The following is a 17,724-nucleotide window of genomic DNA, read 5'->3' on the forward strand; positions in this document are numbered from 1 at the left end:
ACCCTGCCACAGTATGGTAAATTATCATACATATGTGTCATTTTGATCAGATTATTTTGATATCTAGGTTAGTTCAAGTTCAAAGATATTTGAGAAGCAATGAAACGGTTCATTTTGTTTTCAAATTAGTCAACACTTTTCTGGTATTATTAGTCAGATATTCAGTCATATCACTTTTTTTTTCAGGCTGTTACATTAGTGTTATTGGTAAGATAGGTCTGTGACTTTTAGAAAGAGAATCTTTGCAAAATTGTAATCCTTAAAATGTAAAATTTCAAGATATTTCAAAAGAAAAAGTTTATCCAAATTTGGGCCAAATTTTGGATTTGTGAAAGTTGCTTGTTAGATTTTATCTTTTAAAGAGCTAGAACTATCTTTACTTGAAAGAAAGGATTGTTTTAGTTTTTGCCTAAAACTTAAAATGACTTCTTACTGTACCCCTAAAACATTGGAAAGCCACTATGAAACAAGCTTCATCATATTTTTCAAGCTTACGCATCGCTATGTTATTTACTTACTTGTTACTTGTGTAGGTGTTCGAGCAAAGTGCTCAGGTAAGATTCTTGATGAACCACGCCTCTGTTTGATTAATCTGTTGAGGAAAAAAGAATTTCAGCAGATATTTTTCATGATTTTATTTATTGATATATCATTGATCATATTTATCCTGTTATCTTTTCTTTTTTGTTCGGACATTTTCATCTTCATTCAGTTGTTTTCGACTATTTATCTCAGTTTATCTCAGGTAGGTCTATTCAGCATATTGCTTGTTTTTTTAGTTATAAGTGTATACAAAGTGCATCAAAAATTACAACAACTAGAAAAAATTATTTACAATTAGCTATTTATGACATTCTCCAAACGTGATACTAAGTAATTTCAACATAGCTCCTCAAGAGTTTGATTCTTCATTTTCCAATTTTCTTAGATATTTTTCTATTTTTCACATTCCACTCCAAAGTATCTTTTCAATAAGCAGGAAACCGCTATTAATTCAAATTTCATCAATAGTTTCAGGGGTTTTTTCTCTCCGCTTTTTAAGACAGGCAAAATCATATTATGTATTATTTGTATTTTCATTATCAAAATTTTCAAATTCAAAATATATAAATTGTGTACCAAATATTTCACATAATTTGTATTTCTACATGTTTTATCTACCATTTAAAATGTAGTTTGTAGTAATTTGAGTGTTATTATTATTCTCACATTGAGTCTTCTTAATTCTTGTTGAGAACATACCAGAATGCCCAGGAATAATATAGTCACACAAACTAAGCAATTTATTGCGGCTTTGTAATTGCAATGCTGCATTTTCACTGAACATAGGCCAAAAGCTTTCATCATTGTTAGTTTCAAATAAATCGCCACATATTCCAACAATTCCAGAATCTATACTATCAAGAACAATTAATGAAACTCCAGAAAACATTTGACCAGGAGTTGGTATAACCTCCAAACAACCTTCAACTAAGGTATATGTTAAACCAGATTTGAAATCATGTGAATGAAATTGATCACCAATGCTAATGTCATGGCCAACAATATGTTTGGCTGTAGGGAATAGATTTAAATTACCAACATGATCAGAATGTCCATGTGTTCCAACAACAACATCGATATCAGAACAGTCTAAACCAGTTCTTTTGAAAGCATCTAAAATGACTTGTCTTTCCCAAGGGCCACCAGGATCAACAATAACATTCATCTTTGGGTGACGAACTAGAGTGCATGATGAAGCTGCATGATAAATACCATCTTCACCTGTTCATTAAGAAGTTTGAATTAATCATTTGATATAATGAAGTAAAATTTCCAAGTCTATAATTTGGTGAATACCATTACCTTTTTGTCAATAAAAATGAAGAGAATCAAAATGTTAGTGTGTTAGATTAACAGCTAATTTATTTTATACAAATATTAAAAAATCAATACAATATAGAAAATCTTACCTTTGTATAGATATCCAGTTCTCAAAATTTCAATTTTGCTCATTTTTTGTGTCTTTTACGGTGTTACTTGTTAAAGCAGGCGTCACACAACGGTTCCTTACATATGATATACTGAATCAAAATGGTAACCAAAGTCTTTATAGAAATTTCTGCAAGCTGCAGTGTGGTAATTCAAATATTTATTTCTATAAAACAGATCAGTGAGACGATAACCGATTTACTAACTTACACTGTTCACGGATTCTGACTTAGAGGCGTTCAGTCATAATCCAACAGATGGTAGCTTCGCACCATTGCCTTTTCAAGCAAGTGCAAATGCCAATTGTCTGAATCTGCGGTTCCTCTCGTACTGAGCAGAATTACTATTGCAACAACCGTACTCATCAGTGATAATCTAAATAAGTTTTGAGTTTATCAACCTAGTGATATTCGCATTACAAGATTTATGAGAGATGAGAGATTCTTCTTATATCATTGGGTAAGGAGGAGGATGTTTTCTCCACTATTTGTACTAAGACCTTCTGATTACCCATAATTATCAATCAAATACAGTTTACTTACAAGGTGTAAATTCCCTAGGTATAATCTAAATTATTCTTTAAATGAGATTACTCATTGTCTTGATTTAGTCCCTTTGATGGAAGGAGAAGAAATCTAGCCTAAAGTAAATCTCATCTTGAAATGATTGTTTTAAAAGGATAAAATATATATAAGTATAAAATAGAAGCGCAATACACTTCATTATTGAATTTTTGTTATTTGGGATTAAATCAGTCAAAAGTTTCCCCTTTACTATCCAAAGGGCTTATGATGCGTTCAGCTTATCTACTCCTCGGTGGGTGCGACGCCGGGTGACGGCTAGTTACCAGCCTGTTTGGGTTAAATTAATTTGATCCAAATAATTTCACTGGCAAATATTTAAACCTCTAAATTACACAAAATTTCTGTATAATTGATAATAATATTGATGAACCAGTGATTTTTGAGGCTTTTTATAGACAGATTGATTGGTGTGATTACATAAGTGGAGTTGGCGTCATCAAGAATTATCAGAAAGCAATTTTTAGTTCGAAGAAGTTGACTCTTGTCTAGTTCTTCATCATTAAATAATCAATGGGCTGTACTCTCGGTTAGCTAATAGCTGCCGCCCCCCCCCCCCCCCGCTAATTAACTTTTCAAAAATGTTCTACCCAGGACATTTTATTCCAACACCCCCCACCCTCGCTTATTAATTTTTGGGAAAATGTTTTTGAAAGTTCCCTCATTTGTCCTAATAATATAGCTGTATTAGCCTACTTTTCGAAAGTTTTCCACCCAGGACATTTTTATTCCAACCCTCCCCCCCCCTTATTAAGTTTTGAGATTTTTTCCAAATTCAAAAGGGTTAAGCTTTATTGCTTTATAGCTTTATAAGCTTTATATAGTGTAGGGTTAATATAGGTATCAGCTGACGAATGTGTTCTGCAATCTTTCAGATGGCGAAAATGACGGGAATGAAGAAGATGAGAGAAATGACCGAAGAGCAGCAAACGAAATTCCAAATGTTCCTCAAGAGGTCATGAAAATCAACTTTGATATCATTCAAACTAAAGTCATCAGTAAAGGTCGCCGAAAGTTCACGGTATTGATTCAATGGACTATTCCAGAAATAGTCTGTACCCCATATATTGAGGAGGTGTGACGTCCAGGGTGGTCTGGAAAATACAAAATCTGGTTTTGGCCTGGTTTTTTGAATGATAAAATCCAAGATGGTCAGTAAAATCGGGCTGAAAATCCAAAGAAATGGGAGAAAAAAATCTAGGGGGTCTTGGAAAATTGGAAAAAAATCCAGGGGGTCACCTTTTTAAGAAAAGATCTCCTCAACATAGGGGGGGGGTACAATTTTTTTCTGGAATAGCCCAATACTATTTAAGTTTTTTTCAAAAGTATACAGTCCAAGCTTTTGTTTGCATTATTGACCCTTTATTTAGATCTTATGTGGATATCACTGTAGCCTCTGCCTTAGGATAAAGTTTCAAGCCGAAGGCTAATGAGGAATCTTAAACCTTTCCTAGGCACGCAAGCCTTAACATTTGCGTTATATTTCAGATGACAGATTGAATCAAGCACTTTTTTTGTTTACGTGTGTTACATTTTTCCAATCCTACGTTTTTATTAAAACCGGACAGGTCTTAACTTATAATATACTTTAGGCGTACAAACTTTCGCGAGCAGAAACTTTCGCGAGGTCGAAAAATTACGACAAATTTACGACATTTGTTTTCGCGAATTTACTGGTTAACAACCAACCAAATCAAATAAGAGCTTGTAAAAACTCCATCTCATCCCGCGAATTTGAGGAAAAAATGTTTTTTGCAGGATAAACTTTCACGAATCGTTGGATAAAAATGAGAATTTTCGAATCAAAATTGCCTTTAAAGGGCTCTGACCATAGTCGAAAAATTGATTTTAGTATTTGAACATAAAAGTTATGTTTTAGGTTCTCTAACACTTTTAACAAATAATTGCCGTTATAAATTGCTTCTTAATCAAATCCCTTAAGAGTAATTTAGAATTTAATTGCAAAAAAGGACGTTATAAACTTTAAAAAGACGTTAATAATATGGTGCATCACCTTCTTTTATAAAAAGTGCTAAGTTTTAATGGGTAATTAACCTTTTAGTTTCGAAATTGTTTCAAACTGTCTGCAAAGAATTGAGCTTTTTTTAAATTTTTGGAAAAATTTTCTAAATTCATATTACATCAAAAGTTATAGCTGTTTTTCTATGAAAAAATTGGAATGAAAAATTGGTCAAAAAGCACTATTTTCAATATTTTGAGACAAATAAGCTTTTACAAAAATTTTCCGAAGATCTATAGGTAGTTTGGTTAAAGATACACGAGGCCCGGAATCTTCGAGATGGCAATTTTCGAGTTAGCTAAATTATGACGTCATAAAAGTGCAAATTATGACGTCACTCGACTCTAAGTCGAATTTTATTTTTCGAAAAAACCTTTTCGAGTTAGCTAACTCGAATTTCTTTTTCACAAAACCTTTTTTCGAGTTAGCTAACTCGGAATTTATTTTTCGTTTACAAGTTTTCGAGTTAGCTATCTTGGATTTTTAGTAGGAAGTAGGCGGAAGGAAGTTTACTTGTTTTTCTTCCTCCTTTCTTCTTGTTAAAGTGGAGTGGAGATTTTTTTAAAGATGAGAAATTAGATTTATTGAATTTAAGTGCCCTGATGAATCTTATATGTGCGCAAACAAAATTTTGCTTCATAAAACTACATTTTGATGCTTGAATTTCGACTTGCATGAGTGTATGATTTTCTACCACACTGGGTGTTTAGATGATTGTTTTGTCAGTTCTACAGATATGTTGTAGATTATTTCAAGGTATGTTAGTTATGTATATACAATACATTTGAGAGTTATATATTGAATATTTCTAACATTAGTTCTTTTATGATTCTACAAATTCAGGGAGTGTTGTCGATGTTCCTTTGTATTGTAAGATGTTAAAACAAACCAATAACTTTTATTCAGCTTTGGCATTTCACTTTTCGATACTGCGTGGCCTTTGTGTTTATCTTTTTCAGGTACTTAGCTTCAATTCCTTGGAGTGTTTTTTGTTTTCTTTCCTTTAGTTCCTTTGTTCATATTTGTAAATGGAGCTTCGTTCATAGAATAAAAGGCTAAGAATTCGAATTTCCAAACTAACACTCGAATTTTGAATAAAAACATTCGAATTATGATTAAAACCATTCAAGTTAGCTTTTTCCAAAAAAATCAAAGATAGCTTACTCGATAACTTGTGAACGAAAAATAAATTCCGAGTTAGCTAACTCGAAAAAAGGTTTTTTGAAAAAGAAATTCGAGATAGCTAACACGAAAAAATTTTTTCGAAAAATAAAATTCGAGTTAGTTTTAACCCGAAAAATATTTTTTGAAAAAAAAAATCGAGTTAGAGTCGAGTGACGTCATATGACTTTTATGACGTTATAATTTAGCTAACTCGAAAATCGCTAACTCGAACATTCCGGGCCTCAAGATACAACATCTAGTGGGTCGTTGTAAAACATGGATTAGCTCCATGGAGTACTCCAATGGAGTACCTATTGGATTACTCTAAAAATATTGCAGACCAGATTTTAGATCGCCGCGAGAGGAAAATAAAGACTCTTTTTATATCCTTTTATGCCATCTGCATTACATTGAGTATGAAATTCTTATGTCAAAGAAATAAAGGGAGTTTCTAAACGTCGACCAGAAATGGCGATCACGACCGGCGACCACGACCACGACCAGCGACCAGATAAATTTGGGTTATCGAGTTTTTTCTCTTTCTCCAACGTAGAGTGTCTCTCCTATGAATATATTTAAAGCTCACCCCTGATTCATCTAATTAAAGCCACGTGCCAAATACGTAAAACAACCATTTCGACGCTCTTGGAGCTTAATTATGGTGTCAATTTCTATCCTTTTGTATTATCAGCATCACAATAATTAGTGGCACAAAATCTTTTGTAAATGGTTTGAGAAGCTTTGTATTTCATCATCAGATTTTCATTTCTATCGAAAATAGTCATTTTTGTCAGCATAAAGACAATAGAATAATTTATTAGATTCGTTTCTCTAAAACTGGCCTTCCCAATTTTTTCCTACTGACAAGTTCTATCTATTCATACTAAAGGCATCTCATTCAGCATAATTAGAATATTTGGTCTAACAAAGCTTGCAAACATCATAATGAATCTGTCAATATTTTTGTCAAATAGTGTCACTTTGTCAAGAAAATGACTGGTTACTTCAAAGGTCACTTTTTAGTATTCTGAGGACTTGATTTAAACATTCTCTACGGTAGAGAGAGCAGATAAACTCGATAATCCAAATTTATCTGGTCGCCGGTCGTGGTCGCTGGTCGTGGTCGCCATTTCTGGTCGATGTTTAGAAACTCCCAAGAAATAAGTTGGCATACTCCATTTATTATGATTGTCTTATTATTTTGTCAATTGAAGTGTTTTTTTGTCAATAAAATAGCAAATGAATAATTAATGCTCTAAATCCCCTCTGTAAACTCTCTCGCAGACTGTCCCCAACTGCCATTTCATATCCAGTCATACTTACCTGCATCATATCTAGTATCATAAAGATTCCTTTTGGAGATGTGTCGATAAGCTATGTATTCTATGATTGTCACAATATTTTCTTTAAAATGTCAATCTGTTGACAAAAGGACAAAAGAAAAATATTGCTTAAGAAAGCTCTAGTGCCCTACTGGTGTTACATAAATAAAACTAGTCATAGCTTTCACTAAATGCCCACGCAGAAGATCATGTCATGCACTTATAAAGCTTTTAATGCTTTAAAAATTAAAGCATTAAAAATAATCAGGAATAATTGATTAATTTAATTATTGAATGATTGATTAATTGATTGAGGCATATGCTTGAAAAAAAATTATATTCCATTAACACAATACTTGAAGAATTCATGCAGCTTGATAATTTGATAAAATTTAAGGAAAAGCTTCTCAAAAATATATTTAAAAAATTATGGTATCATTAGCTTACTGGTTTTCACATCTCCTGTTTGTTTTTTTCTCCCAGTTTCTTTCTTACAACAATATATGTCATGATTATTATTCACAATAGACCTTTTCTGATAATGCCGCAGACATCTTAGATTGTCGGCAAAATATATAGCGGTGAATAAATCAACAAGGCAGAAATAGCTTGCTTTTTTCATTGGCTGCTATATTTCAACAATTCTCTATTGCTACTTTGCCTAAATAAACAATAGCCAAGAGAATACTACGTATAAAATTTATCAAAAAATTCTGCGCCATCTTAAATTGGGTGAAATAGAAACCAATCCTTGTTAAGGCCCGGGCTCCTCTTGTGTACGCTGTGATTACACTTCTCAAGCAAAATCTTCTATGTTGGTCAAAAGAAAAATAAAGGAATGCCATTGTGGTCTATTCAGACTTACAGTCGAGAAAAGTTGAAATGCGCTTTAATTTTTTTTCAAGTGCATAGTACTTTTTCATGATGCAATCTTTTCTCCAAGCTGAACGAAACAATTAAGATGATCGCAGCGCAGACAATGAAGAGACGTGCCTTCAGGAAGCTAGACTTTTTGAGTTTATAGCTATATATACTTTCACTTTATTCATGGTTTATGCCCCCCCCCCCTTAAAATAAGGGGGGAGCAAAAAAATTGCCTTTTAAAAAAGGGGGGATTTTTGTAATTTTTTTAAAATAAGGGGGATCCTTTATCAAGGGCTGCAAGAATCTATTAAAACAAGAACAAAGGGGGGACTAAAATTTGAAAATTGTTGATTGAATTTCAGATGTTATGTCTTTGGTTTTATTGATAATAATTTTCTTTATCTAATAATATCATCTTTCCCGTTTTCGTGCTCACAATTTCATGCCCACTTTTTTGCAGACCATGCTAAATTGAAACTTATGTACATTAGAACAACTTTTAACAGCCCAAATAAAACCATAAAAACTATTATTCTCCCTAATTAGATAACGTTTTAAGGTGTTTTGAGGGTGTAAAAAGTGAAAAATTTTCTTGTCGCCAACCATGGTGGGGGACATATTTTCCAAAATCTTGTCCCCCCCCACTCAAAATGGCTCGCCGGGGCCCATGAATCTGCATCCTCTCTTACCGCTCTCTCTATTGTAAAAAATTGTTTGCTCAAGGGAACAAAGATTTTCTTTAAATAGTTGCTCGGTTTACTAAGTTAAGAAGGACTTTCTCGAGTTACGACCATATGATGGTATTTAAAGCTCAAGAAGCTCTATAAACAATAAAGCTGATGTACGTACATTAAAAAACTTGAGCAAATTTATTTAAAGATTCCAGAAAAAGAATTGAAATCATTGCTGAAATGAACTTCTGACTAAATTACAGTATTCAGTTTCAAAAGACAAGAAACAAAATTTGACATACAAAACACTTTTTCCAGTCAATGAATCAGCTCATCATCATAACCAGTCTACCATTTTGTTTGTTTTGATTTGCACAAGTAATATTGTAATTCGTATTATATCATACACTGTTATAATTTGCATTCATAACACTCACTTCAGCTTTTCAAGGTTAAATCAAAACTAATAAATTGTAATATGTAACAATGGTAATAGCATATAACGTAATATGAAAATATGCATACTACTGTCCCGAAAAAAAACCGAACATTTACGGAAGAGACTAACTAAGGGGGTGCTTGCGCGACAAAAAACAACAAAAACAACAAAATTTCGAGATTCCAGTCCAATATCTATGCGTGAAACTATGAGTGCCTCCTCGTCGCTGCGCTCCTGCGGGGGCAATAACACATAATATTGTATATAATTACACTGATATTATATATGTAATCTTATAAAGTGTTTGATATATCAGAGCTATTCTGCAAGCTAAACCTGGTCTGTTTAATTGTAGAATTAACAAAGATTTTTAAGCAGCGTGCGCTATATCAGCTTTACTGGCCAGAAATGGTAGCTATTTTTTCACAAACAAATACTTTGGAAATTCTTTTGATTGCTATAAATTGGCAGTTTACAGCTGGTGGAAAAGGTTGATTATCAAATTTGTGATATTCATCTCTCTGACAGGCATTTTTGGGGGTACTCTATTAGGTACTCTATTGGAGTACTCCATGGATCTAATCCATGTTTTACAAGACCCCCATCTAGTGCAAAAACTTTTCAAAATGTTTTTTCTTCGCCGAAACTAAGGTCCTCAAAGTTAAAATAGTTAGTCTTCGCAAATGTCTTCATTTTCTTCTTCATCAAATTTGTTTCAATGCATTTTTTGAATTTTCAGATTCAGGAATAGTTGGGCTAACAGAAAAAGTATAACATGCCATAATTTTGATGGACAGAGCCCTTAAAAGTGAAAAATATTCCTCAAATCCGATAAGGACGGTTGCTCTTCGACTTTAAAAAGACATTAAAGGATGAAAATATACCGAAAGTTTTATATTTTTATTACGATTTCGTGGTTTTATATATTTCCAATTTTTATGAGAATTTTTCGCGCAAGCATAAACTTTCGCGAATTGCCCTGTCAAGAATTTTTAAAGACATTTACTTTCGCGAAAAAGGTGAAAGTTTGAGAAAATCTGATCGCGAAAGTGTGTACGCCTAAAGCCTTGTGACGGGCTGTGTTGCTCATAAGGTTCGGCCTCTATCAGGGGGGATCGGGTTCAATAATCCGAAATGATAAGCCGTCGTCGAACATAGAGGTCGTCGTCGCCGCGCATAGAGGCCGTGGTCGGACATAGAGGTCGTCGCCGGACATAGAGGTCGTGGTCGGACATAGAAGTCGTCGTCGTTCATAGAGGTCTCAGCCCAATTTTTTTCGGTCTTTATTTTATAAGTTCTGGTCTGGAAATTTGACAACACAGTCTTCAAAATAACACCTTATCGTATTTGTGTATAGCAAAGTCACGGCAGAACGTCGTCTTCTTCGATAACATAGAGGTCTTGGCCGGTCATAGAAGTCGCCGTCGAACAACGGGATCATTAGCCTGGAGGTCACTTAGAGCTTTTTGATAGACTGGATGACGCAGATAAGTGGCCATTCTGATTTTTATTCTGCCCAGCCAGACTCTAAAGTCGTCTGGAAGATTTCAGATGTTTTGGAAATTAATCAATGATCAATGAATGGGGTGATGATTTTTTTTCCAATATAAGTCATTGTAGGCATTTCTGTTGGTTCTTCGCTACGTTTTTAGCCAAGCAAGCTCGACGCTCGCTAATGCTTCTTACTCGATGTCTTGAAATTGCCATCGAGCGCGAAGTAAGAAGCAAGCGAGCGTCGAGCTTGCTTGGCTACTTCGTTTTCAACTCTAAAAAGTTTTTTTGTTATTTTTAAATTTTGGTCAAAATGGCGTTTTCGTCAATAGCTCCTAGTCTACAAATTTTTTAAAAAGCAATTCCATTTTTCGCTAAGGATTTTTCGAAATCCAGGAGGGCAAAAGATTTTCAAACTTAAAATAGTTGAAAAGCACAATTTTGAATTTTTCGACAATTTTTCAATTTAAATGGACAGTAAAGGCATCTTTCGAATGTTTGCAAGCTTCTTCTAAAATTGTGGTCCGGTTTTTTTTATTGCTGAGGAAAAAAAGTGCTAATTTGGATTTGAGGCGTCAGGATTGCTAAGCAAATTGCTTAATTTTTTTGGGCCATTTTGAGGCCTGAGCCTTTAGTAACCCGGTTGCTTATAAAAAATGTGTACCGCAAGTATTTTTCTAGATCAATCCGCTGTTTTTCCTGGGCTTACCAATAAGTTGATTTACAAAATTTTAGTTCAGCCACCTATTTCCTATTTGTTGAAATAGGAAAGCACCCTGGAAATTCAGTTTAAATTTAAATTAAGGCAAAATATACCGAAAAACGGTTCTAGTAGACTAGCAAACTAGTCTGTAAATAATCATGTCAGAGGGCGGGAACATAAAGGCGGCGGGCGTTTGCTAGAATAGGAGCTGCGTAGGAGAGCGAGCAAAAGTTGGTGAGAGGCTGGCTGATTTACAGACTAGAACATTATGCCACGGCTTCATTTTGGAGGTTGTGAGAACGGAGGAGTGCTTTCCTAAATTTTGGAGGGAGAAAAGCCGACAGACCACTTTGTTTTGAATTTTGGGTGGTAAAAAGGATGAGCCACTTTTCAAGTTTTGAAACTTTTACATCTTAGTTGATTTTGTTATTCATACATTCTTAGAATCTTAGAAGGTAAGTATTTGCAATTTAGCTTCAGTTTTCTACAATCATCAAAAGTGTACAAGGATTATTCAGTTTTCCCTATGCAGGTTGGTGGTATATGTTGTGTTTTTGGGGCTTTTTGCTAGCCTCTTTCATTCAAGGTAAGAAATATTTTTTCTATTTTGTTTTTTTGGTTCCACCTAAATACTTTTTGCTTTTTTATTTTAGTACTTACACACTACTTGTTATGAAACTTGATTACTCTAGTCTCATTGTGGCTAAGTGGACCTCTCCAACACCCTTTTTTATGAATACAATAGTAACACTAAAACCAGGCAGGAACTTTGCTCAAAAGTACCCAGGAATATATATAACCTTTTTGAAAAAACTTTGACACTATTTTTAGAATAATAACATATAGTAATCAATAATTCTGACACTTTTAATATCTCATGATAACCTAAAACAGGTTTTCAAGTCGTACCAAAAATTTTAGTCAACATAATATGCAGTTGACTAAAATTTTTGGTACGGTTTGAAAACCATTTTTAGGGAGAATAAACAGCGTTTTCCGGTTAGTTTAAAGAATTTCCAAAGATTCTCCCTCTCGTCACTCTCAATCAGTCAATGTCATTACTGCCAGGCTGCTGTCTGACAGCCCGACCCTCTTCAACAGACTCACTGCTATAAAAAACAACCTGTGCTGGTCAGTCCTGACTGTCAGCATGTAACGCACCAGCCAAGCACAGGAAAATTACACATACGCATAGAAAATTAAATGGATAGACCTTTTGATGCTAGTAAAGATGTCATGTTGAATAACTAAATGTAACATCTGGATCTGACATGCACAAATTTAATTTGTGAAAAATTGAAATTTGCAGAATTTAGTGCTGTGATGAGATACAGTAGCTCTGATAGAAAATACAGAATTTATACGGTGACAGAAAAGTTTTTGGGTACACGTATTCATAATTTTAGAAAAATGCTGTATTTTTGTTGGGAGAAGATGGAAGAGAATTATTGTAAATTCTGACCTTTTTTTATAGATTGTGGCCATGTGCTGAAGAATTTTCTCGTCACACCAAAAATGCTGAAAAATTAACCTTACACTTAAAGATTTATGGCTAAATTTTTTAAGAGTTTTCTTGCCACACTAATCTTATAATTTAACATAATTATGTAAATTAAAATTACCTATTCAAGAAATTTTGTTAATGTTAATTTTATTAATTCTGACAAATTTTCATCTACGTACAACTATAATTTTGGGGAAATCCCACTTGTTCGACAGTATACTTGTTCGATGGTACATTTGTTAGACCAGTTGTTTGACAGTTATTAGTTCGACACCCATTTGCTCGACTGCATGGTTGTTTGACAACCACTTGTTCAACTCTCTTTTCTCGAACAACTATATAGATTGTCGAATAAGTGGATTGTCAATCAACTGGGTTGTCGATCATTTTGGCACCCATTTGTTCCACAACCCACTTGTTCGACATCCAATTTGACAAGAATTTGTTGAACAAGTGAGCTGTGGAAAAATGGGTTGTTGAACTTTGAACATGTGACATCACCCATTTTTCTGTAGATTGTAAGTATGTGTATAGTACACAAAATCAACTTTACACTTGAAAATTTATGGCTAAATTTTTTTAGAGTTTTCTTGCCACACTAATCTGGCAATTTAAAAATATGTAAATTTTTAAAGTTATAGTACAGTACTGTCACGAGCGGGCCGCTACGGCTCAATAAGTAACTCCCGACAATTATCCTCAACAGCAATATTTATATTTGTCCCCGGAATAGTTCAGGATCCCAAGCTATTATTGGAAGAGAACCGGTTAGGTACTATAGAATTCAAAGCACGAGTAGTAGCAAGGTTCAAGTTTGATGCATCAATTCTTCAATAAAATAAATAACCATAAAATCTACGTAGTAAAGTCTCTGTAATTAAATCAGTCCATAGTCCGTGTCTGCCATTTAACATTTACCCTCCGCTGTTGGCTCAGCGGAGACTCTGCTTCATTTTGTCTCAGTCCAGCCATTTAACATTTACCCTCCGCAGTTGGCTCAGCGGTAGTCTAGCTGCTTTATTTCGTCAGTACCATTTAACATTTACCCTCCGCAGTTGGCTCTGCGGAGACTCTGCTTCATTTAATTTCGTCACGCTTCATAAGTCAGTTTACATGTATACTTGGGTGTCAAACAATAAATCTCCCCAAACAGGGAGAACCCACCTCGATCAGAGGCAGTTTGAAAGACCCCGTTCGTTTGTCTGTTTTCGTATTTCGTTTGAAAATGCACAATATGTGCATAGTGGCTTTCCACAGTTCATCACGTGACAACACCTCCGCCAACGGGAAGTTTGGTCCCCAAACTCTCAAAAGTACTTTCATCATGGTCGGTCACACTCTTGTTCTGCGGCTATCTCCGTCGTGGGCACAAGTCGAACACTCCCAACGAATGCTTCAGAGACAAATTGGATGGGAGCTCGCGACATTGCATCTGCATCACTGTTCTTCGCTCCCCTCTTGTAGCGGATCTCGAAAGAATACTGCTGAAGCAGAACAGCCCATCTGGACAAGCGTCCACTCGAATCGCGGAATCGCAACGCATGAGTGAGGGGTTGATGATCCGTAAATATGGTGAAGAAACGTCTTTCGAGATATTGACTGCAATCCCTCACTGCATACACCAAACTCAGCAGCTCTTTCTCTGAGATCGTGTATCGGATCTCTGCGTTTCGTTTCTCAGACCCTACCTCCGTATCTGATTGGATGTGGCTTATCATCACCCGAATTCTGTGACAGCACATACCCAAAAGCCAACCCAGAAGCGTCTGTGTTGAGGATGAACTCTTTGTTGAAATCCGGGAACTCCAAAAAGGGCGGGTTTATCAACCTTTCAATTAGGGTTTGCCAGGCTTTGTCTTGCTCTTCTCCCCACTGAAACTTTGGGATGCACTTGTAAAGAGGTCTGGCGATCTCCGAGTACCCAGGAACAAAGCGACGATAATAGTCCGTCAGCCCTAGGAATGACTGGACTTCTTTGGTCGTTTTTGGCTTCTTGGCGTCCAAAAGCTTTCTGACGTTATCGACCTTTGGCTTGATCCCTTCCGCTGACACTTCATGACCCAAGAAGTTGAGGACTGGAACACAAAAGTGACACTTCTTTCGCTTCGTTTTCAATCCGGCGTCCCGCAATCGTTTGAATACGGTCTGGATATGCTCTAGGTGCTCCTCGAAGGTGTCACTGTAAATGATAATATCATCAGTGAAGATCGAAATAAAATCCCAAAGTTCATTTCGGAACACGTCTTCCAATGCTGGTGGATCTTCGTCGAAGGAATACATCATGTTTCTCAGCCCCTACAAGGTTAAATGGGTAAACTCCTTCTTAAAAGAAGTAACCCCAAGTCCGTAGGTAATCAACAGAACGCTAGGTAAGTACTTGGAACAAGTACAAGTTAGCTAAACGTTGACAACTGAGTGTAAACTTGTTAGAGGACTTGTTTTTTGTACTCCCTCAGCTCCAATGATGGAATGATGTAGATATTGCTTGAATTTCACCAACAAGATCTTTCTGCTTCTTCTCCAAGTACCTCAGCCTTCGAATTTTCCTTTCCGTCGTTCGAAGTTCTCTTTCTTGCCTTGTGATTCCCTGGCTAGCTCGTCTTCTTCTTCCCTTAGGTTATGCTCTAACAGCTCCTTCAAGGTTATCTTCTCAGCCGAAAAAAAATCTCATAAACTTTTTGATGATTTCAAAACCATTATCAAAACTCCTGAGCCAGAGAAAAGCTTAATGGGTTCATAATGGTTGTTCGATCAACCAAGACAAACATCAATCAACTACATTCAACAATGTTTGATCAACCGAATTTTTCTTGAAATGTTTCAAAATGTTTGTTCAACCGTGCAAACATAATATAGGTTTTACAGCTACTTGCAAGCCATTCAAGTGATCAAACAAACAGTTCGGTCCTAAACAATTCAACCAAAACTTCGTTCCTCTCCTTCAGCATGAATTTATGTACGTCTTTTGAATGTATTTCTAACGTTTGCTAAAATTGACACCACTTTAATCAACTTTCATATGAAATGTCAATAATAACCACATCCATTTTTAAATACAAATTTCATTCATAACAATCCAACGTCAAATGTCAGTAATAACCACATCCATTTTAAATGCACAATTCCATACGTAATAATCAATGTCAATAATGTTCAAGTTCAATTTCAATACGGTAAAACTCAATGGTAATGCAAATCAAACCAATGTCACTATTCGATGCTTTCCTGAACAATCCCGGTTGGCCCCCATCTGTCACGGGCGGGCCGCTACGGCTCAATAAGTAACTCCCGACAATTATCCTCAACAGCAATATTTATTTGTCCCCGGAATAGTTCAGGATCCCAAGCTATTATTGGAAGAGAACCGGTTAGGTACTATAGAATTCAAAGCACGAGTAGTAGCAAGGTTTAAGTTTGATGCATCAATTCTTCAATAAAATAAATAACCATAAAATCTACGTAGTAAAGTCTCTGTAATTAAATCAGTCCATAGTCCGTGTCTGCCATTTAACATTTACCCTCCGCTGTTGGCTCAGCGGAGACTCTGCTTCATTTTGTCTCAGTCCAGCCATTTAACATTTACCCTCCGCAGTTGGCTCAGCGGTAGTCTAGCTGCTTTATTTCGTCAGTACCATTTAACATTTACCCTCCGCAGTTGGCTCTGCGGAGACTCTGCTTCATTTAATTCGTCACGCTTCATAAGCGTCAGTTTACATGTATACTTGGGTGTCAAACAATAAATCTCCCCAAACAGGGAGAACCCACCTCGATCAGAGGCAGTTTGAAAGACCCCGTTCGTTTGTCTGTTTTCGTATTTCGTTTGAAAATGCACAATATGTGCATAGTGGCTTTCCACAGTTCATCACGTGACAGTACATTTGAGAAATTATTGTTGCCAAGCTGAGAATACGTAATATTCTCCATAAATTCTGCTAAATTTCCCACTACGTAAACATATAAGTTTTGGAAAAAATACTAGAATTGAGTAAAACATAAGCATGGGGAAAAGTTTAATCATTTTTAAGGTGGTCGTTAACAAACTTTTGGAAAATGTCAAAAAATATTCAAATTGAAATATCTCAAAATGTATAAATGATATATTGTTGAAACTTTGTATGATGGTACTTCATTATTATGTTGTTCTAAAAATAGAAAAAATAAATAAAAATATCAAAGACGGGGGTCATGACCTCACTTCTAAAAATAGATTCGAAAATCTCTTGGCAGAAAAATCTCAGCAACCAGAAGGAGTTAGCTTTTGATATTTGGCAGTTATGTTACCCTAGTGACCTTCTGTGATCTGAGTGAAAAAAAAAATTGAAAAAAATAAAATCAGGGGGTAAAAACCCAAAAAACTGTTTTTTATAATTATAAAATCAACAAAACATTTAAAAAAAAAACTGTTTCACTCAGATCACACCTTTCCATGAGGGAAAGCTGTGTTGAAAATTTCATGCCAATCGGACCATCCAATCCTGAGATATTTCCGCCAAGAGATCAAAAACCCCCGGTTTTGCTGTTTGCGTAAACTGGCCTTAAAACTATTTATGGCTTTAAAAAGAAGAAAAAAAGCTTTTAATATGGGATTTTTGACATATTTCAGTTGAGCTTGATGCACTAATCCAATTTTCAATATAAGAAAGAAAGTAAAGCCATTTTTTTTGCATGTGTCAGCAAATTCATGGCTTCGCCTGGAACCCTGAGATTTACCGCAAACATGCAAAAAAGTTGCGTAAACCTTACTTTTGCCTGCGAAAAAGCTAAAAGATGGTGAAAAGTGATTGAAAAGTATTCCCTAACCTTTTTGGACCTACCCCGGTGGGGTGGAGGTCCTATAAATTAACCCATGTTCGTTCGTTCGTTAGTTAGTGTGTTAGTTACCAGCTTTTCTCGAGATTGGCTCATTATTTTTTTCTGATTTTTGGCACAAAGGTGCATGACCATAAACCCTCGAATGTGACGGAGCCCGATTTTCTAAAAAAAAAATTTTTTAG

At 35.3% G+C, this 17,724-nt stretch overlaps 2 protein-coding genes across 2 annotated transcripts in view; one reads left to right on the top strand and one right to left on the bottom strand.

Annotated features, from left to right (window-relative positions):
- Positions 1-868: 868 nt before the first annotated feature.
- On the bottom strand, positions 869-2,181 carry LOC136804434 (metallo-beta-lactamase domain-containing protein 1-like). The gene is made up of 2 exons (XM_067061144.1): positions 1,953-2,181; positions 869-1,764 (listed from the first exon to the last, which is right to left on the bottom strand). Exons 1-2 carry the CDS (start codon positions 1,993-1,995, stop codon positions 1,154-1,156), a joined length of 654 nt encoding a protein of 217 aa, XP_066917245.1. The 5' UTR covers positions 1,996-2,181; the 3' UTR covers positions 869-1,153.
- An 884-nt stretch (positions 2,182-3,065) lies between these two features.
- Positions 3,066-17,724, top strand: part of LOC136804418 (sorting nexin-20-like) — a 30,076-nt gene continuing 15,417 nt past the window's right edge. The window contains exons 1-2 of the mRNA XM_067061130.1: positions 3,066-3,081; positions 3,428-3,573. Coding sequence (XP_066917231.1) covers positions 3,066-3,081; positions 3,428-3,573 — 162 coding nt within the window. The remainder of the gene's footprint in view (positions 3,082-3,427; positions 3,574-17,724) is intronic.

The sequence above is a fragment of the Clytia hemisphaerica genome, unplaced genomic scaffold (assembly GCF_902728285.1).
Source record: "Clytia hemisphaerica strain Z4C2 unplaced genomic scaffold, Clytia hemisphaerica genome assembly, whole genome shotgun sequence".
Taxonomy (NCBI): Eukaryota; Metazoa; Cnidaria; class Hydrozoa; order Leptothecata; family Clytiidae; genus Clytia; species Clytia hemisphaerica.

Bases quoted from the DNA above. Each gene is read 5' to 3' on its own strand.
- LOC136804434 (XM_067061144.1), bottom strand. From the start codon at position 1,995: ATGAGCAAAATTGAAATTTTGAGAACTGGATATCTATACAAAG. The intron at 1,765-1,952 runs GTAAGATTTTCT...CTTAATGAACAG, and splicing joins AACTGGATATCTATACAAAG to GTGAAGATGGTATTTATCAT.